We start from the raw sequence: 24041 nt of genomic DNA, 5'->3' as shown, positions 1-24041 counted from the left end.
AACAGATCGTTTGTGGTTATCTAAAGTTTTCACTCTCATCATCATCATCATCATCTTCATCATTTTTCTGGAGCTTATTCAATGGCAGGATCGAGGTAACAATCATTCATCTCTTCGATCTTCTTTTACCATGAACGATTCCACAAGATTGTCCATTTCTGTTCTGCATTATCACAATCGTGACATGATCTGAAACTATATTGTGCAATTATTGTTGTGAAAGATATTGCATAATATTAATACACATTACCAGATATTATTAACAGATAAAACAGAGATTGGCAAAAACAGAACCGAAACACAAAGACAAAAACACACGTGTTTGTCCAAAAGATCTGAAAATATGTTCTGTTGCGGTGGTGCGGATGAGGAACCCGCCGGTCCGCCCGCAAACCAGTATGCGGCCCCTCCTAACAAGGCCGGAAATCCCAATTTTGGCGGTAAAATCCTTATATTCTTCAAATCACCACTAATCCCTTCTTTATACATGTGCTGAGTTTCATCACGAGCGTTTGCGTTCTGGCGTTCCGCGTTTGTGTGAATAGGCGGAAATAGAGGAGAGCCGAGGAATCCGAACGCACCGAGATCGGGAGCTCCTGCAAAGGTTTTACCCATAGAGATCCCAGCTGTTGCATTGGATGAGTTAAACAGAATGGCTGGTAACTTCGGCAACAAGGCATTGATTGGTGAAGGTTCTTATGGTCGTGTCTTCTACGGCAAGTATAAGGGCAATGATGTTGCTATCAAGAAGCTTGACGCTAGTTCTTCTGAAGAACCTGACTCAGATTTCACATCACAGGTACTCATCAAATCCCATCAAGCTTCTTCTACACTCCCTATAGGCCAAATATCTATCAATCTTCTGTCATTTGCTCCCTTAGGAGCTAAAATTTGATCAATCTGTCCACAGTTAGCCAAACTCCAATCAATCTTCTATTTATTTTGTGGACTGTATCACCGAGTAGATCAATCTCATTCTTAATGGTGTTTTCTAGTCTAATATGTAATTTCTATAAATTTAAAATGGCAAGTTATCGGTGGTATCACGGCTCAAACACGAACATTTTGTGGAGTTGATGGGTTACTGCTTGGAAGCAAATAACCGCATTCTCATCTACGAGTTTGCAACCAAAGGTTCTTTACACGATGTATTACACGGTACTTTAATAATTCAACTCTCTCACTACTAACTCATGTTTTAGTTCATATATAGTATCTTTGTGATATATACATACATATATGAATCGAATCTTTAGGGAGAAAGGGCGTGCAAGGGGCTGAGCCAGGGCCGGTACTGAACTGGAACCAAAGGGTGAAGATCGCGTATGGAGCAGCCAAGGGGCTTGAGTTCCTTCACGAGAAGGTCCAGCCACCAATTGTCCACAGGGACGTGAGGTCGAGCAATGTCTTGTTGTTTAATGACTTTGTGGCCAAAATGGCTGATTTCAACTTGACCAACGCATCCTCCGATACTGCGGCTAGGCTTCACTCTACTCGTGTCTTGGGAACCTTCGGCTATCACGCTCCTGAGTATTATACCATAAACCCCATTAATTCATGTCTTTATATTACCTCACATACACATAGTACTCTATTATCAAAATTCTTTTGGAAACTGTGAATCTGTAAATGCATATGTCAATCGCAATTATGCGTTTACAGTTTACACAAAACATGTTTTTAATAACATAAATAAATTATTAAATAAACCAACTATTAGAACTAGCTAATACATAAGTATTTGCTTGCGTTTATAACAATCAGATTGTTCTTGAGAAAATAACGTAAAGAGTGTTTTTGGCTTAGGTATGCTATGACGGGGCAGATAACACAGAAGAGTGATGTGTACAGTTTTGGTGTTGTGCTTTTGGAGCTCTTGACGGGAAGAAAACCCGTAGATCATACCATGCCTAAAGGCCAACAAAGTCTTGTTACTTGGGTACGTACACAAATCAAAGTAATATATATATATATATATATATATATATATATATATTATATTCGAAAAAGGATCCATAACTCTCTTACTATTGGCATGTTTTTTGCAGGCAACTCCGAGACTAAGTGAAGACAAAGTCAAACAATGCATAGATCCTAAGCTTAACAATGACTTCCCTCCCAAAGCAGTCGCCAAGGTCCGTCCTACATTTTCTTTTGTCAAATAATAAGATATTTCGATGATTGGTATCATAACTTATAGACCTTTAACTATGAAATCGCTATACGCAATCCTAGTTATCTTACAATATAGAAAACTTTCGGCATGTAGATCATTTAGAGATGATTTCGTTTGTAAAAACTTCCATAGAAACCACATGTTTTATGCTAAGCTTCATGGCTTTCAAATGCAAAACTGATTGACAGTAAATAAAATTATATGTTGTTCATATACTAATTTAGTTTTTTTTTTCTTATTTGGGATGTTGAACTCTAACATTTGTATATACTGAGAATGAGTTACGTTGAGTGTATGAATGCATTTAGAATTTTTTTTCCCCGTCTTATATTGAAACTAGGGACATGATCTATTCCAAGTTGGTGGCTAAGGATCTTTTTCGTTTTGTTTTGTAATGTTGAATTTTATCTGTGGGTGATCGGACAGTTGGCAGCCGTGGCGGCTTTGTGTGTTCAGTACGAGGCAGACTTCCGACCAAACATGACCATCGTTGTCAAGGCACTTCAGCCTCTTCTTAACTCTAAACCGGCCGGTCCTGAGTCTGCCTCCTAAATAACCAATTTACCATTTCTCTTATTTTTGTTGTTGTTGTTATTGTTAATTTGTTATGGCTCTTTTGCTCTCTTTTCTGTTCAAATAACTCTGATTCTTGTTTATAAGTTGTTGTTATTTTATCGAATGTAACTTATATTTTTCATTGGATTAAAGCCCTCTTTCTTATTTGTATTTTAAGCCTTGAATCGAATTCTGAATCAACACTTTCACTGTTGTGAGGAGTCAATGCAAGAAATAGCAAATTAGTTTTCAGAATATTATGGAATGAAGATTGATATGTCATTGGTTGCTTTCATTTTTGTTTTAACTAGACAAGCGCCATCTTAGAGGCATGTGCCTCAATATGGAATGAGATACATAAACTTTTCATAGTACACGATAAGAACAGAAATAAAATGTGTGAGTTAACTGTTCTATAATGTGCAATATAGTAATCTTATAAGTTTCTTATATCATCACATATATACTACATATCAGTTCTCAAAGCATGAATAAAACAAGTGAGAATTAAACATAATGACGACATCCGGACATGACCCACAAATTCCCTTGTCGTATGAAGCTGAAGTCCGCGAAACAAACCACACTATAACCATAACTGTAAATAACATATCTAAAATATTCACATAAAAAACGATTATCTCAAATTTTCATACTATGCCCAAAAAAGGTGCTTAGGATCCGTTGCTCAGATATACCAATCAGTTTTTAACAAAAAAACAATAATCCATTTTTTTCAATAATAATAATAAATAATAATCATCCTTTTTTGTCAAAAATAATAATAATCATCCCTTTTTCCGAACAAACAAAAATGAATTAATAATGAGCTCATTGAAAAAAAATATATTTACCCAAATATAAAAGAAAGATATCTCTGCATATTTTAAGTTTTTTTTTTTTTTTAAACTTTTTAACGACCCTTCCCCTCTTTTACTGTCTCTCTCTCTCCTATAATATATACTTAGCTGCAAATCTCATTGTCATCGCCCGAAGAACTTTGTTTCGCGTCTCTTTCCAATCCAATCCAATCCAAATTTGATTCGATTCCTTTCGTTTTGGGATTCGAGAAGACGTAATCCGGAAAGATATCGTAATTGGGTTTTCAGGATTACCCAATTCGGCATACCATAGGATCTCGATCGAATGCTTTCCTCACTTTTCCGATTGGAAATTTTTATCGTGATTTCGTTTTCCGATTCAGCGGAATCTTGATTCGCTTCTCGTTTGAGTTTTTAGCCTGCGCCCGTATGGGAGGCGGTTATGGAATCATTGATTGATGAACACAGACGAGTGTAAAAAGATGCCGGGTTTAGCACAGAGGAATGAACATTGCTCTTCTGGGTTTTGGTCCAAGGACGTCGATGGAGTCAGCTACAATCAGTTGCACAAGGTACTTCTCTACTTTTCTTATAACTCGTTTTTTGATTGGATTCTCCGATTTTTGACGTTGAATTTAGCTCAGATTCGATCGTTGCCTTTCAGCTTTTTCTTATTGGTGTTGAGGTACTTTTGATGAGTGTTGTTGATTTGCTCGAGAATTTAGCAAACCCGAATCTGTGTTCTGAAATGATATTTGAGTTTAGATGATGCCCATCAAACCCTTCTTGATGAATCAAATCAATCGAAAACCTTATTTTTGCGAGCATTGATACTTTAAAAAACCATGTATCCTTGGAAGTTGATGTCTTAATTAATAGACCTGGAAATCTAGTCAAACAGGGGACTTGTGCGCATTCATGTTTTCCCCTCGTAATTCTTTTTCACTGAGCATGATGTTAAATACACTCGAAACCAATTTGTTTGAACTCTTATACAGTTCTGGAGTGAGCTGTCGCCGAAAGCTAGGCAGGAGCTACTCAGGATTGACAAGCAAGCTCTCTTTGAGCAAGCTCGCAAGAACATGTGCTGTTCCAGATGCAACGGGCTTCTGCTTGAAAGCTTCTTGCAGATTGTTTCATTTGGGAGGTCCTTGCAACAAAAAGGATCAATAGGAAATCTTCCGTGCAACAGATCAGGAGCTTCAAAAGATCAAATTGACTGTAACTCAGTTGTCAGTAGCAGATGTACCGTTGCGTTGCAAGACCCCGCTGTTCATCAATGGGGAGGCCTCACCACAACACGCGATGGATCACTCACACTTCTTGACTGCTATTTGTATGCGAAATCTTATAAAGGGCTTCACACTGTAAGTTCATCCAAGGTTTCCCTATTCTCGGTCAGGTCGGTTCAGTTTAGCTAGCTAATCTATTGGCTGTAGCAGGTGTTTGAGAGTGCCCGTGCTCGAGAGAGGGAACGTGAGTTGCTCTATCCCGTTGCTTGTGGTGGTGGAGGTCGGGTATGGATAAGTCAAGGGATGACTGGTTATGGTAAAGGTCATGGAACAAGAGAAACATGTGCTTTGCATATCACGAGGCTCTCTTGTGATACTTTAGTGGATTTTTGGTCCGCACTTGAAGAGGATAGTCGACAGTCACTTTTGAGAATGAAAGAAGAGGATTTCATAGAAAGACTAACTAACAGGTTTGTTATTTGCTGATTCAGTATTCTTGAATGTTCTGTCACAAGTTCGGTTGAGAAAGCGTTTGAGATATGATCTGGTTTCTCCAATTAGGGTGTATTATGAACTCATACCACTTAAGTTACCATATTTTAAATTGAAAATTTATTATGGATTTAGCATTTTGGACTTTGAGGATGTGCCTACATTGCATGCATTACTTAGTTTCGTATGTATCTTTTTATACGTTATATGGTCTTGTGACTTTTTTTCCCGTTCATCAAATTATATGCTGACCTTTTTAAGTTATAGATTCGACTGCAAGAAGTTTTGTAGAGACTGCAGAAGAAATGTTATTCGGGAGTTTAAATTGCTTAAGGAACATAAAAGAATGCAAAGAGAACCACGATGTACCGACTGGTTTTGTGTTGCCGATACAGCCTTTCAGTATGAGGTCCTTATCTCTCTTAACCTTTTCCTCTTATTTTTTGGATTCCTAGCCTATGCTACAAGAACACTGGTTTTCAAGAGCATAGTTTACCAATATACCTGAGTGGCTTATATTGAAAGGTAGAATGAGAAGTGTAATTCCAATTTCTCAGGTGGACATTGATTCCGTCCGAGCAGATTGGAGTCAATATTTTACACAGAACGCGGGATATCATCATTTCGAGTGGGCAATTGGAACTGAAGAAGGCGAATCTGATATCCTCGAGTTCAAGTGTGTTGGCAATGATGGGAGTGCCCAAGTCAATGGCCTAGACCTTCGTGGATTACACGAATGCTACATTACTCTCAGGGCATTTAAAAAAAATGGCCGCTCCTCCGAGATATCCGTCAAAGCCCATGCATTGAGAGGCCAACAATGCGTTCACTCCAAGCTTGTGGTTGGAGATGGCTTTGTTTCAATCAAACGAGGGGAATGCATCCGAATGTTTTTTGAGCATGCTGAAGAGGCCGAGGAAGAAGAGGTAAATTAAATATTCACAAGCTTTGTGGCTGAAAGCCTTCAAATACTTTTGCAGATATGATATTTCCTTGTTAAAATATTTGCCGATGCTATTTAAGGATGAAGTCATGGTAGACAAAGATGGGAATGAGCTTGATGGTGAGTGCCCGCGTCCACAAAAGCACGCTAAGAGTCCAGAACTTGCGCGAGAGTTTCTTCTAGATGCTGCAGCGGTTATTTTCAAGGAGCAGGTTTGTTATAGAATCCTCTAAGTTCGTATCCAGGAATTTTTATTTTGTGTTGTGTTTAGGTGTATTCATTGCTATCTATTCATAATAATATCTCAGGTTGAAAAGGCATTTAGGGAAGGTACAGCCCGTCAAAATGCACACAGTATATTTGTCTGCCTTTCATCGAAACTATTAGAGCAACGTGTTCATATTGCCTGCAAGGAAATTGTCACCTTGGAGAAGCAGGTTTTGTTTGATATCTTGATTGGGTTTTTTTTTTTTTTTTTTTTTATTTATTTACAGTACTCAATTTAACAAGATATTTTACACTTATTTTGTTCAACAACTCCGTTGTCTTAACAATTGCAGAAGAAACTTCTGGAGGAAGAAGAGAAAGAAAAGCGTGAAGAAGAGGAGCGAAAAGAAAGGAAAAGAACAAAAGAAAGGGAAAAAAAACTTCGTAGAAAGGAGAGGTTGAAGGAAAAAGAACTAGAAAAAGAGCAGAAGGATCCAAAATTTAGTGATAAAGCGATGCTGCCAAATTTATCAAGGGAAGAAGAAGGCTCCTTGAATCTTGATGGGGAAATGAACAATACTGTAAGCTGCGAGGAGTCTGGAATTGAAACTGGAGATTTAGATGGTTGCACTTCCCCAAGAGCGGAAACCTACTTTTGTGATACCACTGATAGAGAGGTTATAGATCATGAAGATGGAAACGGGTGCTTTACAAATGATAATTGCAGACCTGTTCATCAGACAGCAAGATTCTGGAAAGAACCTCAACTTGATTATGCATTGAGGCGGTCAGATAAACGCAGATATTCGGAGAATACTTCTTTTGTCAGTAGGGCTGAGGCAAGATACTGTAATGATAGATTAGATATGTCTTTAAGGCATTTGAACGGGTCGAAGAAAAATTTGAGAGTAAAAGCATCTAAGGCTGGGGGTAGCCCAAATAGCATTAAGACACATGAGGGGTTTCAATGTTCAGAGAACAGGATTAGTGAGAGGTATGATTACCACTCTTGCAGTTGCAAACCCATTAATGGATACTGGGAAAAGGTAGAATCTAACAGAGGCATGCGAGAACCTAAAACCATAGTCAAATCAAACTCTGATCTGGATGTCTCCAAGCCAGTTAACCGAGCCAATAGGAATACTGAATCTGATTATAGACCTAGAAGCAAAGTGACCATCAGTCAAAATCCTTCTATGAGGGAGCCAGTAAATGTGAGAAAGGTGTTGGACTCCGTGGAGCTGAAGCATCCAGGATTCAGCTCAAATTCTGGCAAATCAGCAGCTTCATGTTTAACATTGAAGGCTGAAGAGAATGAAGATCTTAACTCTGCTGCGAAGTCAGCTGATACACTGTCTCGATGCAAGGCTACAGAAATGTTGAGTAATGTCATCGTCAATGGCAGCAGCAGGGACTCTAAAGATCTTATGATGAGTAGAACCTCCAGTTCAGATAATTGCTCTTCATGTATCAGTGAAGGAGATAGCAATACAGCTTCAAATAACGGAAGCACTGAATCCCCCTCGACGTCTGATTCTGAAGATGCCAGTCAGCACTCTAGAGGAAGAGAGGATCTAGTAGATACTGAAAACCATATGCCTGACTGCCAAGGTAAGATGACAGAGAAAGAGACAGAGAAGAGAATCGATGAAGGAGACCTTTTAAGGATGAAGAATATGCCTAACCTTTCAGCTGAAAACGGGGAAAGTAAATTATCAGGAACTCCTTTTACGGTTCCTAGCCAAAACATGGAAAATATGGTACCTGGTGTTAATACTGGTTCCTATATGTCCCAGCCACAAAGCATGATGTTTCCCCAAATGCTTAACCAGAGTATACCGTTGTCAGTCTTCCAAGCTCCTTCAACATTGGGTTACTATCACCAAGCTCCAGTCTCTTGGTCTGCAGCTCCTGCCAACGGATTAATGCCATACCCTCAGCCTAACAGTTATGTATACACAGGTCCTCTTGGATACAGTCTGAATGCAGAGACCCCGTTATGCGTGCAGTATGGAGCCCCTTTGAACCATTCGGCAACTTTTTTCAATTCCGGGCCAGTTCCAGTTTTCCATTCGTTTGGTGAAACCAACACAGTGAACACTGTGGAGCAAGCTCAAACTCTTGAGCCATTGGAACAGATTTTTCTAAAGGATGCGGATGAAGGGAAATTAAAGCGAATGTATCCAGCGGAAACTCCAAGCAGCAGAGGTCCGCAAACTGATAGTGACGAAAACTTCTCCTTATTCCACTTCGGTGGGCCGGTTGCTCTGTCTACAGTAAGTAAATCTAGTCCTGCTCAATCCAAAGATAGGATTTTGGGGGATTTCTCCTTGCAGTTCACAGGAGACCATGTTTTTGGTGATCCCACCGGAAATAATACTAAGGAGAAAAAGAGCACAGTAGGTGAAGAGTACAACTTGTTTGCGACAGATAACAGCTTGAGGTTTTCCATCTTCTAAAGGGTTTTATACATTTTTTGGGTTTGTTTGGCGTTATGGAACATTGTAATCCTGAACGCAGTAAAATCTCTCTTGTTTTATTTCATGTAAAGATCTCTGCAAGAGTTTTTGTCTTTCTTTTCAAAGGTTCTGATTTACTCAAAATGAATAATTCTCCATTGCTGGGTGTATCTCATTACAACACTGGATTATATATAATTCTCGCCGACCAAACATGACCATCGTTGTCAAGGGCCTCAAGGCACTTCAGCCTCTTCTTAACTTTAAACCGGCCGGTCCTGAGTCTACTTCCTAAATAACCAATTTACCATTTCTCTTGTTTTTGTTGTTGTTATTGTTAATTTGTTATGGCTCTTTTGCTCTCTTTTCTGTTCAAATAACTATGATTCTTGTTTATAAGTTGTTGTTATTTAATCAAATGTAACTTATATTTTTCATTGGATTAAAGCCCTCTTTCGTTTCTGTTTTGAGGAGTCAATATTGCAAGAAATAGTAAAATTAGTCGTCAGAGTATTGTGGATTGAAGATTTCTATGTCGTTAATTACATTTTCAATGATTTGCATATGATTATTACTTATACTACTATATCTCTTTCATTTTTGTTTTAAATAGACAAGCGTCATTACTTAGACTCTTAGAGGCATGTGCCTCAATATGGAATGAGATATAAACTTTTCATAGTACACGATAAGAACAGAAATAAATTGTGTGAGATTACTGTTTTATAATGTGCAATATAGTAATCTTATAAGTATCTTATATCATCACATACTACATATCAGTTCTGAAATCATGAATAAAACAAGTAAGGATTAAACATAATGACGACACCCGCACATGACCCACACAAATTCCCTTGCCGTATGAAGCTGAAGTCCAAAACAAACCATACTATAACCACAAATGTAAATAACATATCTAAAATATTTACAAGAAAAAAACATATTTACAGAAAAAACAATTTCTCAAATTAACGTCAATACTATGCCAAAAAGGTACCTCAGAATTACTAATAAAATTTTAACCAAAAAAGAGAGCAAATAATAATCCTTTTTAGGTCCAAAAATATGTAATAATATGACTCAAAATATGTAATAATAATATATTTCTTTTCAAAAAAAATTATAATGAGCCCATTAAAAATAAAAACATTTACCCAAATGTAAAGAAAGGTACTGTAACAAGGAAAAGTACATTTTAGATATCTCTGCATATTTTAGGTTTTTTTTTTTTTTAACTTTTTAACGATCCTCCCCCTCTTTTACCCTCTCTCTCTCTCCCCTATAATATATACTTAGCTGCAAATCTCATCGTCATCGCCCGAAGAACCTTGTGTCGCGTCTCTTTCCAATCCAGTCCAATCCAATTTTGATTCGATTCCTTTCATTTTGGGATTCGAGAAGACGTAGTCCGGAAAGATATTGTAATTGGGTTTTCAGGATTACCCAATTCTGCATACCACAGGATCTCGATCGAATGCTTTCCGATTGGAACCTTTTTTCGTGATTTCATTTTCCGATTCGGCGGAATTTTGATTCGCTTCTCGTTTGATTTCTTAGCCTGCGCCCGTCTGGGAGGCGGTTAAGGAATCATCAATTGATGAACACAGACGAGTGTAAAAAGATGCCGGGTTTAGCACAGAAGAATGAGCATTACTCTTCTGGGTTTTGGTCCAAGGACGTCGATGGAGTCAGCTACAATCAGTTGCACAAGGTACTTCTCTAATTTTCTTATAACTCGTTTTTTGATTGGATTCTCCGAATTTTGACGTTGAATTTAGCTCAGATTCGATCGTTGCCTTTCAGCTTTTTCTTATTGAGTGTCGAAGTACTTGTGATGGGTGTTGTTGATTTGCTCGAGAATTTAGCAAACCCGAGTCTGTGTTCTGAAATGATATTTGAGTTTAGATGATGCTCATCAAACCCTTTTTGATTCATCAAATAAATCGAAAACCTTATTTTTGCGAGCATTGATACTTTAAAAAACCATGTATCCTTGGAAGTAGATATCTTAATTAATAGGCCTGAAAATGGAGTCAAATAGGGGACATGTGTGCTTCCATGTTTTCCCCCATAGTTCTTTTTTACAAAACATGATGTTATAAATACACTCGAAACCAATTTGTTTGAACTCTTATACAGTTCTGGAGTGAGCTGTCGCCGAAAACTAGGCAGGAGCTTCTCAGGATTGACAAGCAGGCTCTGTTTGAGCAAGCTCGCAAGAACATGTGCTGTTCCAGATGCAACGGCCTTCTGCTTGAAAGCTTCTTGCAGATTGTTTCATATGGGAGGTCCTTGCAACAAAAAGGATCGATAGGAAACCTTCCGTGCAACAGATCAGGAGCCTCAAAAGATCAAATTGACTGTAACTCAGTGGTCAGTAGCAGATGTACCGTTGCGTTGCAAGACCCCGCTGTTCATCAATGGGGCGGCCTCACCACAACACGCGATGGATCACTCACACTTCTTGACTGCTATTTGTATGCGAAATCTTATAAAGTGCTTCACACTGTAAGTTCATCCAAGGTTTCCCTATTCTCGATCAGGTCGCTTCAGTTTAGCTAGCTAATCTATTGGCTGTAGCAGGTGTTTGAAAGTGCCCGTGCTCGAGAGAGGGAACGTGAGTTGCTCTATCCCGATGCTTGTGGTGGTGGAGGTCGGGTATGGATAAGTCAAGGGATGACTGGTTATGGTAAAGGTCATGGAACAAGAGAAACATGTGGTTTGCATGTCACAAGGCTCTCTTGTGATACTTTAGTGGATTTTTGGTCTGCGCTTGAAGAGGATAGTCGACAGTCACTTTTGAGAATGAAAGAAGAGGATTTCATAGAAAGACTAACTTACAGGTTTGTTATTTGCTGATTCAGTATTCTTGAATGTTCTGTCACAAGTTCAGTTGAGAAAGTGTTTTGAGATATGATCTGGTTTCTCCAATTAGGGTGTATTATGAACTCATACCACTTAAGTTACCATATTTTAAATTGAATTTTTGTTTTATGGATTTAGCATTTAGGACTTTGAGGATATGCCTACATTGCATGCATTACTTAGTTTCGTATGTATCTTTTTATTCGTTATATGGTCTTGTGACTTTTTTTCCCGTTCATCAAGTTATATGCTGACCTTTTAAATTATAGATTCGACTGCAAGAAGTTTTGTAGAGACTGCAGAAGAAATGTTATTCGGGAGTTTAAATTGCTTAAGGAACATAAAAGAATGCAAAGAGAACCACGATGTACCGACTGGTTTTGTGTTGCCGATACAGCCTTTCAGTATGAGGTCCTTATCTTTCTTAACCTTTTCCTCTTATTTTTTGGATTCCTAGCCTATGCTACAAGAACACTGGTTTTCAAGAGTATAGTTTACCAATATACCTGAGTGGCTTATATTGAAAGGTAGAATGAGAAGTATAATTGCAATTTCTCAGGTGGACATTGATTCCGTCCGAGCAGATTGGAGTCAATATTTTACAGAGTATGCTGGATATCATCATTTCGAGTGGGCAATTGGAACTGAAGAAGGCGAATCTGATATCCTTGAGTTCAAATGTGTTGGCAATGATGGGAGTGCCCAAGTCAATGGCCTAGACCTTCGTGGATTACACGAATGCTACATTACTCTCAGGGCATTTAAAAAAAATGGCCGCTCCTCCGAGAAATCCGTCAAAGCCCATGCATTGAGAGGCCAACAATGCGTTCACTCCAGGCTTGTGGTTGGAGATGGCTTTGTTTCAATCAAACGAGGGAAATGCATTCGAATGTTTTTTGAGCATGCTGAAGAGGCTGAGGAAGAAGAGGTAAATTGAAGATCCACAAGCATTGTGGCTGAAAGCCATCAGATACTTTTGCAGATATGATATATCCTTGTTAAAATATCTTTATTTTGTTGCCGATGCTATTTAAGGATGAAATCATGGTAGACAAAGATGGGAATGAGCTTGATGGTGAGTGCCTGCGTCCACAAAAGCACGCTAAGAGTCCAGAACTTGCGCGAGAGTTTCTTCTAGATGCTGCAGCGGTTATTTTCAAGGAGCAGGTTTGTTATAGAATCCTCTAAGTTCGTATCCAGGAATTTTTATTTTGTGTTGTGTTTAGGTGTATTCATTGCTATCTATTCATAATAATATCTCAGGTTGAAAAGGCATTTAGAGAAGGTACAGCCCGTCAAAATGCTCACAGTATATTTGTCTGCCTTTCATCGAAACTATTAGAGCAACGTATTCATATTGCCTGCAAGGAAATTGTCACCTTGGAGAAGCAGGTTTTGTTTGCTATCTTGATTGGATTTTTTTTTTTTTTTGTTAACAAGATATATTACACTTATTTTGTCCAACAACTCCGTTGTCTTAATACTTGCAGAAGAAACTTCTGGAGGAAGAAGAGAAAGAAAAGCGTGAAGAAGAGGAGCGAAAAGAAAGGAAAAGAACAAAAGAAAGGGAGAAAAAACTTCGTAGAAAGGAGAGGTTGAAGGAAAAAGAACTAGAAAAGGAGCAGAAGAATCCAATATTTAGTGATAAAGCGATGTTGCCAAATTTATCAAGGGAAGAAAAAGGCTCCTTGAATCTTGATCAGGAAATGAACAATACTATAAGCTGCGAGGAGTCTGGAATTGAAAGTGGAGATTTAGATTTGTCTCCTCCTGGTTCTCCTGATGATCTAGATGGAGAGTGTTTGGATGGTTGCACTTCCCCAAGAGCGGAAACCTACTTTTGTGATACCACTGAAAGAGAGGTTATAGATCATGAAGATGGAAACGGGTGCTTCACAAATGATAATTGCAGACCTGTTCATCAGACAGCAAGATTCTGGAAAGAACCTCAACCTGATTATGCATTGAGGCGGTCAGATAAACGCAGATATTCGGAGAATACTTCTTTTGTCAGTAGGGCTGAGGCAAGATACTGTAATGATAGATTTGATATGTCTTCAAGGCATTTGAACGGGTCGAAGAAAAATTTAAGAGTAAAGGCTGGGGGTAGCCCAAATAGCATTAAGACACATGAGGGGTCTCAATGTTCAGAGAACAGGATTAGTGAGAGGTATGATTACCACTCTTGCAGTTGCAAACCCATTAATGGATACTGGGAAAAGGTAGAATCTAACAGAGGCATGCGAGAACCTAAATCCATATTCAAATCAAACCCTGATCTGGATGTCTCCAAGCCAGTTAACCGAGCCAATAGGAATTCTGAAACAGATTATAGACCTAGAAGCAAAGTGACCATCAGTCAAAATCCTTCTATGATGGAGCCAGTAAATGTGAGAAAGGTGTTAGACTCCGTGGAGCTGAAGCATCCAGGACTCAGCTCAAATTCTGACAAATCAACATGTTTAACATTGAAGGCTGAGGAGTTTGAAGATCTTAACTCTGCTGCGAAGTCAGCTGATACACTGTCTCGATGTAAGGCTACAGAAATGTTGGGTAATGTCATCGTCAATGACAGCAGCAAGGACTCTGACTTCTGTAAAAATTCAATAAAGGAAGGGAAGAAGATGGAAGTTGACATAAAACTGAAGAACGATGACCTGTACTCTAAAGATCTTATGATGAGTAGAACCTCCAGTTCAGATAATTGCTCTTCATGTATCAGTGAAGGAGATAGCAATACAGCTTCAAATAACGGAAGCACTGAATCCCCCTCGACGTCTGATTCTGAAGATGCCAGTCAGCACTCTAGAGGAAGAGAGGATCTAGTAGATACTGAAAACCATATGCCTGACTGCCAAGGTAAGATGACAGAGAAAGAGACAGAGAAGAGAATCGATGAAAGAGACCTTTTAAGGATGAAGAATATGTCTAACCTTTCAGCTGAAAACGGGGAAAGTAAATTATCAGAAACTCCTTTTACGGTTCCTAGCCAAAACATGGAAAATATGGTACCTGGTGTTAATACTGGTTCCTATATGTCCCAGCCACAAAGCATGATGTTTCCCCAAATGCTTAACCAGAGTATACCGTTGTCAGTCTTCCAGGCTCCTTCAACATTGGGTTACTATCACCAAGCTCCAGTCTCCTGGTCTGCAGCTCCTGCCAACGGATTAATGCCATTCCCTCATCCTAACAGTTATGTATACACAGGTCCTCTTGGATATAGTCTGAATGGAGAGTCCCCGTTATGCGTGCAGTATGGAGCCCCTTTGAACCATTCAGCAACTTTTTTCAATTCCGGGCCAGTTCCAGTTTTCCATGCGTTTGGTGAAACCAACACAGTGAACACTGTGGAGCAAGCTCAAACTCTTGAGCCATTGGAACAGATTTTTCTGAAGGACGCGGATGAAGGGAAATTTAAAGGAATGTATCCAGCGGAAACTCCAAGCAGGAGAGGTCCGGAAACTGATAGTGACGAAAACTTCTCCTTATTCCACTTCGGAGGGCCGGTGGCTCTGTCTACAGGAAGTAAACCTAATCCTGCTCAATCCAAAGATAGGATTTTGGGGGATTTCTCCTTGCAGTTCACAGGAGACCATGTTTTTGGTGATCCCACCGGAAATAATACTAAGGAGAAAAAGAGCACAGTAGGTGAAGAGTACAACTTGTTTGCGACAGATAACAGCTTGAGGTTTTCCATCTTCTAAAGGGTTTTATACATTTTGTTGGTTTGTTTGGCGTCTTGGAACATTGTAATCAAGCAGTAAAATCTCTCTGGTTTTATTTCATGTAAAGATCTCTGCAAGAGTTTGTCTTTCTTTTCAAAGGTTTTGATTTACTCAAAATGAATAATTCTCCATTGCCGGGTGTATCTCATTACATCACAACTGGAACAAAACAAAAATTCTCAATACAGTAGATTATATATAATTCTCGCCGACATAATATCTATTGTTTGGAGAACTTTAGAACAGCAAGATAAAGTCCTTGTTCATCAACAAACTGTGTTAGCTCAAACGAATGCTTCTTAGCAACATTCATCAATGTGGAATTATCAGGTAAATCAGAGACGACCACATCTGAAAACTCCTTCCTTTGCTGCTCCAAGCCTTGTCTACCTTGCGGGTGACTGATTACTACTCTTGCACCTGTTAGAATCATTGGACCAGACTAATGTTAGGAACTAAGAACCGAAAAGTGTTAGCCTGAGAGAGACCAAGAACGAAGAAGGGTCAGGACAATGTACCGGAGGAACAACGCTGGGACAGTGTCTTGAACACCTCGTCAAGCTCGAAAGGCAATGCTGGAAGAAAGTAGAGAAAGACGACGTCTAATGGAGACCATTTCTCTGGAACATAGATCAATTCTCCTTGCCAACATTTGACTTTGTCGTATTTTTCTTTGACACAGGCCAAGACGAAAAGGGAGTCATGGACAATAAGCAAGAGCTGGGAAGCTGAAGATTCCACCAGACAATCAACGAATGCTTCTGAGCTAATCGAAACCAAAACCCTCGAGGATTCGGATATTTCTCCAGCTTTTATGATCTTTTCCATCTTCTGGGTATGTTCAGGAGAGTCGAGCTCCATAGATTCGAGAAAAGACCAATCTTTCTCATGGAAATCTACCACGGAGACTGTCCCCTCTGGAGGAGGAGATGTTGAAGAAACAGAGAACGCTCTGTGACGAGAGACATAAGACTGTGAGAGTGAAACAAGTTTTGGAGAAAAGGAACTACTTTGAAGACGATTTAGCTTTTTTGGTTGCAAAGAGAGAAGATGTGAAGAATCCAAGGCAAACACAGAAGGCAGTAGAGCGGAAGAAGATGGAAACGAAAGGGAATGCATTGAAAACTGCAGCTTTCTGTACTAAATCGAAGAAGAAGATAGCAAGGAGAGATTATTTGTAGGGCATATCGAATTGGAAGACGATGACGATGACGTAGTGTCTTTATTTGGGCCGCAATAAGAAAGCCCATTAATGATTAATTGGGCATGTTTTGGGTAGCTTCATTTAATGGCGTAGCGACGGTGGAACAATTTCAGAGAAGAAAAGAGCCGGTGATCGGAGAGAGAGAGAGAGGGGATGGGAACGAGACAAGTATACGAAGAGAAGCTGAGGCGTGGGAATCTTGATTATGATCCGACTATGAATCCTGGTCTTGGTTCCGCTCGCTGTCCGCGTTGCCTTTCTCTCTTAAACCCTAATTCAGTGAGCTACCATGTTTTTTTCTTCTCCTTTTTTTGTGTTGTTTTTGAGTTGGTCTGAGAATTCATTTCTTTTGTTCTTGTGATAATGTTATCAGGAAAAAGGAGAGTGGGCGATCACTTCAGTTTTGCACGATGCTGCTGCTGTGGTCAGTTTAACTTTGCTGTCTCGTACATCTCTTTGGAGAATTTTTTTCAGTCTCAATCTCGATTTTGTGTTCTGGGGATCATTTTGGTTGATTTTTGCGGAACCTGTCTTGTTTCCTTCTTTTTACTGTCAGAATAAGCTCGGTTAGTTGCAATTATGTGTACTGGATTATTGACTTGTGGGCAAATCAGCTGAATTTAGCTTAGGTGATTGCGTTATGATCTTTTGGTTTGCTCAGCTGGCCGTGTAAAAATTCAACCTTTTTCTCCATTGACCTCTGAGATGGGTTTTGTTAGTTTGGTCTATTGCAATGTCTAAGTAGAGTATTGTGTTTAAGCTTTTTCACTGGAAATTATTTGTCTTAGCTGTTGGATGCAGAGCATCATAGTCTTTAAAATCTTCAGCTCGCCCATTTCTGATTCAAATTGCTGGGTTTGAGTTGTTATTTTGAATTTTTTTGGTTGGCCTGTCTCAGCTTTTTTGGATAGCATGGAAATCGAGTTACCTGATTGTGCTTGTAGTTGTACTAGTCTGTTTCTAACTAGATGTCTCTTGTGTTATAGGCTGGTTCTGGTATTGGTGGCTTGCTTAGTGCCGTCCATGCTTTCAACACAGGTATCACATGATTCTCTTTTGATCAAATACTTAAAAATCATTTCTACAATGGATCTCATAATCTCTTTGGTCTTTCAGGGATCCCCTACCTTCAAAATCGGTTTCCAGGGTCAAAACGGCTCTCCTTTCTTATAGGGGTATGTGATTTTACTTTTGCCTTGTCTCCTAGTTCTGGAATTCTGCTTGTTTCTCCTTGTTTGTTAACAGTACCTCACTGCTTCTCACTTATTGATTTTGCTTTTAGGTTCCATTGCTGCTAGGATATTCAGGTGCAGGGGCTGCCTTTGGAGGTAGCATATTCTTCTTCTTCTCACTCGGTTTTTTTTTTGTGCCTAAATATATGTATATGTATATATCCTACGTTAGTGATTGAATGTCTGTCGATTGTCCTGAAATTTTGTGAAAGGGCTTCACATTTTGTGTGTTTGAACCTCTGTGATTACTATCTGCTGCAATTCTCTGTTTTATGTCACCCCAAAGAACTTACGTCCATGTCGAGTTTGCGTATTCAAAGAGGCTGCTAATATAAAAATTTCCTCTATACTGAGTGTTCGTTCTTTATGCAAAAAAATTTACAAGCCATGATCGTTTTTTCATTACTGTATGGTTGGAATACGAAACAAGGTGTGTTGCAGAGTGTAGATTTGCAACTTTTACCCTTAGGTGAATTACTTGCATTAATAACATTATCCTATCAAGAAGATTGGTATTTCGTATCTGTTTAGAACGTACAAATGCCAGGTGGTAGTGGACATGTTAGTAGCTTCTTGCACGTAGGCTTTTGTTTTATGTACCCAGTGTATCTGTACATACATCTGTCTGTTTTCTTTCAAGAACGCACCTGAACCTTTGTTCGTGTGTTATAACTTGGTAGGTTATGCGCTTCCGAAGTTTGCTCAGCTGACAGTTACCTCGTATTATGCATCTTCAAGTGCTTCACATTATGGGATCTCTATGCTCACCCGCCGTATCGAAGAAGCTCATCTCTCTCGAACTCAGAAAGAAGAGGTTAAATGAAGTCATGCACAGATAAACGAGAGTGTATTCCACTCCCTGCTTGAACAGCTTCATTTCAGAATCTCTCCTTGTATTTGTTTTTTTTCTTCTTCTTTTTGGTTACCTTGTCAAGTCATACTCTTAAGAAACCACATCTCTATAATGTTGAATTCTTCGACATATTTAGACAAGATATAATGTCTTTTATGTCTTCTCAGTGGCTACCTATTTCAAATAAATCTAACTTTTGCAAAGAATTTTGACATAAGACCATCTGAAGTAGATGTTGAAAACCAGTATAATATAAGAAATTAGAGTCCCAAAGGATTGTTAACCACATGGTCTATAGGTTCGGTGGGACTTTCTGTAGCTTTGGTTACCAAAACAAGACCACCATTTTTGGCAGGTTGCATAGTTTGTGTGAAACAGATTTTGAAAGGGGTTTGAGATGTGTACTGTTGGAACTATCATCCTCAAGTTGCAACGTTCCTAGGGTTGTGGGCCGATGTTCCTTAAATTCCACTAGTCCTTTGCATTTCTGGATAAAAGAAAAAGAAAGAAAGAAAAAAAAAACAAGTGAGCAGAGAAAAGTGGTCCTAAGGTTATATAATGTATGTGTATGCTCTTCACACGTCTTTATTATGTGCTTCTTTTATCATGTTGTTCATCACATGCTTCCTTCTACACTGCATTAACTTTAGTGGGGTCCTTTTCTAGCTGCTCTTGATGTTAACTCTTTGACACCATATCCTTAAATTTTCCATAATTTGATAAAACCATCACGTAATTCTCAGATGTACTGTCTTCTCTGGTTTAGCCTCTGCAGTTTTTTGTATCCAAAACAACTGTTTCCATGAGGGCATATATGTCTTTCTTTTTGTTTTTTTTGGTTGTTTTTTTGTTCTCATGTGATAAATAAAACTTCCTTATTGCAAAAGTTTCATTCAAAACAAAAGACTTGAGTCTGAAAAACCTTATCTCTCCACCCTTTTAATTGACAGGCTGAGTTCGCACCGTTTGGTCCTTCCCTGTAAAATAGGATAGCAAGTTCTAGCAGCCTCTATCACAAATAACCTGTTTACACTTTGAGATTGGTGGCATAACGTTAGTTAATTAGTAGATATTCATATTACCAATCATGCTATAACGTTTCAAGACATCATTTAATTAGTACCAATGACAAGTTTCTCATCTGTTCAATTACAATTATTGTATCTACAAGACTTATAAACTGCATTTTTCTTTTACAAGTTGTCGTGTTTTAGGAATACACTTATCATTTCATTTCCTTTACTAGTAGCATCAAGTCAGATTAGCTCTGTCTTTGAATCTTTACATATTGGTTAGCTTTGGTATGTAATGCATCATCCACAGGTGGTAATTCTAATGCAAATAGGCATTATTAACCACCATGACTTGTTGTAAACTAAAAAAAAAACAAAAAAAATCTGATTGTGGTATATATATGGTGCGACGCAATGCCACATATATCTGTGAACTGTGATTGAGTTAAGGCCATGCCAAAACTAGAAAAGTCATGGTCTATGCAAAAGTCATAGCTATATATAGTTGTCTTTAATGTTTTGATTAGTGTTGTAACACATGAAAGGTCAGATGTTAGGTACGAGGATTGATATCATTGCTTCTTCTCATCAGATATACGACTAATAATTTGTGATGTTTTGTAGGTCTTTTTCTTGTTAAGGCATATGAGCTTATATAAAACTCTCTTCTCTAAAGGCAATTAGCAAGAAACATGGTCATGTGTCGCGGGCGGATTCTAAGTATTTTTTTTCCATTGACCATGGTAAAAATGATGAATGGGTATATATATGGTAGACAGCTTGGTTGATGATTCTCTTTGAATTGCCCAAAAAGAGGTTTTGAAAAGAAACTAAAGAAGAAAGCTTTTGAGGAAAGGCTTTAGCTTTAGCTTTAGGTTCTGTGTGTTGAGAGATAGACGTGAAAGCTCTCTTTGGCTAACTCTACATTTGAAATCATGGACCACTTTCACTTCTCAACTCTCTCTCTCTCTCTCTCTCCCCTTTTGTCTTGTCCATTGTCTTCAGTGATCCCCACAGTCACCGAATCATCATCATCATCAACATCAAGAGCTTTCTTCTTTGGCTCTTGGTTCGGTAAAACACCGTTTATTTTAACTCTGACTGTAAACGTTTGGATCTAAAGAGATTTGTGGGTTTTTTTAATGGTTAAAAAGACATACGATTTGACTTAATGAGACATTGATCGAGACTTGAATTTTCTCGACTGCAACAACAGAGAAAGTACGTACGTGTGTGACTTCCATGGCTCTTAATTTAATGTACCTCTTTATCTGAATGTTACAATCTTGAAGCCATAACAGAACTTAGAGATGAACAGACCAAAAAAGAAAAGAATAGTGATAAATGTTATCATTCACACTAACGTGATAGCAAAATGGATGAATATATATATATATATTAATCAGATATCATTTCCTTATTAATATAAACTCAGAATCTGAAAAAGAAAAAGAAAAAGAAAAACCTCCAAGGTTCAAGATCTACACATCATGCCGGTTCTCCTTACAAAACATGAACACCGCGCCGTTTTGTTTTTCTCCAACACTCTCAAAAGAATTGGCTTCACCGATCAAACAAGTCTCATCACTTGCTAATAAGTTATAATGACGGTCGGATAATCTTTTTTTTTTTTTTGTAAGTAAAAAAAGAAAGATGGTCAAAGATGAAGATCAAGACTCACATGGTCTTGCACATTGGGTTTCATCAATCTGTACGGCCAATTCGGCTCCTTAGTCTCCTGCTCACGCTTCCTAAACGCTGAAGCTGAGTAAACGCCATGACTAGGGTTTGCTGACGTGGAAGGCGGTACACGCCACAAAGGACTTCCGTTGATAGTTGGCGGGATACTAGAAACAGCAGGAGGAAGAGTGCGTGAGTAATACGACGACGGTTGTTGTCCTCCTCCTCCTCCTCCACCACCGTAGAATCTAGCTTCCGTCGTCCACGAGGGATAGTGACGGTGGTGGTGGCTGTTGAGGAAGCCGTAGACGTGATGAGGGTCAGGCTGATGATGATGATGATTAAGGTATGACGTCATGGAACCGCGTTTGGCGTGTTGGCGTTCGCGTTTGTGAGCGTTTTGGTGTCCACCTAGGGCTTGAGAAGTCGGGAAGTTTCTGAAACAGTAGTGACACTCGAATCTCCTGTTGTTATTATTGTCTTTTTCTTTGTCCTTGTCCTTGTCCTTGACATTCTGATCAGAGTTCTCGTCGTTGATCTTGATTGTTGTAGTTTGATCAGAAGAATCTGCAGAGAAGTCTTCTTGTTGATGAGCACCAGCACCGGAGGAGTTATCTCCGACGAGCTCTTGGCCGAAGAGACGAATAATGGAGTTCTTTTCTTTGGGAGGAGTACGGCGGATGAAAGGAAGCTGAGAGAAAGATTCAACGTTGACGTTCATGAAATCATGAGTTTCTCTTCGTCCATTGGTTTCGTCCATGGAGAGAGAGAGAGAGAGAAAGAGAGAGAAGAAGAATGAGTTGAGTTTGAGACGAATGAGGTTGACTGTTTCAGAGACAGAAAGACAAGAGAATGAGGTTTTGCATTAATTTAAAGAGGTTCCCAAATTCTTTTAAGGTAATTTACTGTTATTTAAACCAGTATGGTCGCGTGTGTATATTAAAATTTTACCTTTACTAGAAGTAGTTAAAAAAAAAATAACAAGAGATTAATCAATATTTCAATTATATGTATGTTATTTTTCATGTTTTTTTTTTAATCTAAAGATCAAGAGTAAATAACAAAAATTATAGACAGTACACATTTTCTTATTTATACTTGTCTTGTGAGCCACATTTATGATATTGTAAATATTATAACAATTTAACTCTTTTGGCTCAAGTTTAACTAATATTGGGAATATTCGAGTAACTTTTCTTCTTCATTTGCATGCTCTAGTTTGAAGGAAGGATCGGAGAACTATTGGAAGAGTATAACTTTGGGGTGATCAGTTATTTCTTGTGTATGGTTTCATTTAGGTTTATTTCCCTATGTTTATTTCTCCGGGCCGGGTAGGAGTTGTTTCCTCCGGGGGTTTTGTAAACTCGCCGGCTTTGTTTCCGGAGGAATTTTGACCCTTGTCGGTTTTGTATAACTGAGAGCGCTTTAATATATCAATAAAATTCTTAGATGAAAAAAAAATAAAGGTAATTTATAGAGAGGCCTTATTCGCTTCGCTAACCAATTACTCATATATATCCTTCTCTTCAAACTCCAATCAGTTCTCCTTTTTTCAAAGTTATCTCCTCTTTGTTAGTTGTTTCTTAAAAGTGATTCCTGCAAATGTTGCAACTAAGACAAAAAAAACTTACCAAAATTGATCGTTGGCAGATGAAATGGGGTCATGGTGAGTAATGAGATGAACTAAAAAGAGTGAGAGTTTGTAGGTAAGAGATCATTAGCAAGGTGAAGTTAGGTGTGTACTCTTTTACACCATGGACCTAGCTATTTGGTTATTATGTCTACGTATAAGTACATGGTTTCTTACTAATAATAGACTAATAGAGAGATAAGAGATAGATCTAATTAAAGAGAGCTCTTCTCTCTCTCTCTCAAGGACCAGTTTTTTACCCTCTTGGATGTTTTGTCTCACTGATGCATAGATGATCTTACAGAGGGAGGTGGTCCTTGTACATGATCATTGAATGATGCTAATAATCAACTAGTTGATGCCATCACCAGATAATTAAACAAAAGATTGAATCTTTGTTTGTAAGGATCTCATCCTATCATCCGTGTAATCTGTTGATACTTATCAACTCGATCAATTGGCAAAATTTGATCCACGTACGTCTTCATCGTTTTGAACTACATATTCCTTTTATGTACACTCTAACTTTATTCGGTCAAATTTGTTGATAAAACTAATAGAAATATGGGATTCAAATGTGTTGTAAATTTATGCAAACTATACATTCAAGTATTCAAATTTCGAATATGGATATCCATTTGTGCATAGCTAAACTATTCCTTTTCTGTCAACTATTCTCTTCTAAAGAAAAAAAAAAAGTCATAACTTACACAAATTGTAATTAGTGTGAGCGATATTTTTATAAGAAAAAAAATGTTCTTTATTCAAAATTGTCTAAGATGGAATTTCCTTTAATCCCCTTTATAAAATTGTTAAGGAGTGACTTCGATACATAAATTCACTGATTCACATAACGTGTATGTGATATATGACAAATCAAAACGTTTTGTAAGAAGGGAAATAAATTCAACTATGGTAATGTCCATGCGAAGTACTGGTCCCAAACTA

At 38.4% G+C, this 24041-nt stretch overlaps 6 protein-coding genes across 7 annotated transcripts; 4 read left to right on the top strand and 2 right to left on the bottom strand.

Annotated features, from left to right (window-relative positions):
* Window positions 1-343: 343 nt before the first annotated feature.
* On the top strand, window positions 344-2728 carry LOC18027764 (probable protein kinase At2g41970). Its single transcript, XM_006411405.1, has 7 exons — window positions 344-440; window positions 546-799; window positions 1032-1158; window positions 1257-1530; window positions 1807-1939; window positions 2049-2135; window positions 2603-2728. Exons 1-7 carry the CDS (start codon window positions 344-346, stop codon window positions 2726-2728), a joined length of 1098 nt encoding a protein of 365 aa, XP_006411468.1.
* Window positions 2729-3724: 996 nt separating this feature from the next.
* Window positions 3725-9043, top strand: LOC18027763. 2 transcript variants are annotated; one of them, XM_006411404.2, is made up of 8 exons: window positions 3725-4124; window positions 4551-4919; window positions 4995-5254; window positions 5544-5685; window positions 5834-6202; window positions 6300-6431; window positions 6528-6656; window positions 6780-9043. In XM_006411404.2, exons 1-8 carry the CDS (start codon window positions 4011-4013, stop codon window positions 8883-8885), a joined length of 3621 nt encoding a protein of 1206 aa, XP_006411467.2. In that variant the 5' UTR covers window positions 3725-4010; the 3' UTR covers window positions 8886-9043. The 2 variants fall into 2 exon arrangements, with proteins under 2 accessions (XP_006411467.2, XP_024016768.1); XM_024161000.1 differs by having other exon boundaries at window positions 4992-5254.
* A 1135-nt stretch (window positions 9044-10178) lies between these two features.
* On the top strand, window positions 10179-15612 carry LOC18027762. The gene is made up of 8 exons (XM_006411403.2): window positions 10179-10599; window positions 11028-11396; window positions 11472-11731; window positions 12023-12164; window positions 12313-12681; window positions 12789-12920; window positions 13017-13145; window positions 13244-15612. The coding sequence occupies exons 1-8, from the start codon at window positions 10486-10488 to the stop codon at window positions 15458-15460; spliced, it is 3732 nt and encodes a 1243-aa protein (XP_006411466.1). The 5' UTR covers window positions 10179-10485; the 3' UTR covers window positions 15461-15612.
* LOC18027761 lies at window positions 15588-16626 on the bottom strand. The gene is made up of 2 exons (XM_006411402.2): window positions 16000-16626; window positions 15588-15901 (listed from the first exon to the last, which is right to left on the bottom strand). Exons 1-2 carry the CDS (start codon window positions 16598-16600, stop codon window positions 15702-15704), a joined length of 801 nt encoding a protein of 266 aa, XP_006411465.1. The 5' UTR covers window positions 16601-16626; the 3' UTR covers window positions 15588-15701.
* Window positions 16627-16791: 165 nt separating this feature from the next.
* LOC18027760 lies at window positions 16792-18968 on the top strand. Its single transcript, XM_006411401.2, has 6 exons — window positions 16792-16964; window positions 17059-17109; window positions 17672-17723; window positions 17802-17860; window positions 17968-18013; window positions 18598-18968. Exons 1-6 carry the CDS (start codon window positions 16839-16841, stop codon window positions 18738-18740), a joined length of 477 nt encoding a protein of 158 aa, XP_006411464.1. The 5' UTR covers window positions 16792-16838; the 3' UTR covers window positions 18741-18968.
* Window positions 18969-21022: 2054 nt separating this feature from the next.
* On the bottom strand, window positions 21023-22341 carry LOC18027759 (zinc finger protein 8). Its single transcript, XM_006411400.2, has 2 exons — window positions 21465-22341; window positions 21023-21344 (listed from the first exon to the last, which is right to left on the bottom strand). The coding sequence occupies exons 1-2, from the start codon at window positions 22221-22223 to the stop codon at window positions 21258-21260; spliced, it is 846 nt and encodes a 281-aa protein (XP_006411463.2). The 5' UTR covers window positions 22224-22341; the 3' UTR covers window positions 21023-21257.
* Between the last annotated feature and the right edge of the window lie 1700 nt (window positions 22342-24041).

Source organism: Eutrema salsugineum, unplaced genomic scaffold, assembly GCF_000478725.1.
Source record: "Eutrema salsugineum unplaced genomic scaffold, Eutsalg1_0 scaffold_10, whole genome shotgun sequence".
NCBI lineage: Eukaryota > Viridiplantae > Streptophyta > Magnoliopsida > Brassicales > Brassicaceae > Eutrema > Eutrema salsugineum.
Note: the sequence above shows the minus strand (reverse complement) of the source record. Positions and strands in the feature narration are given on the sequence as shown.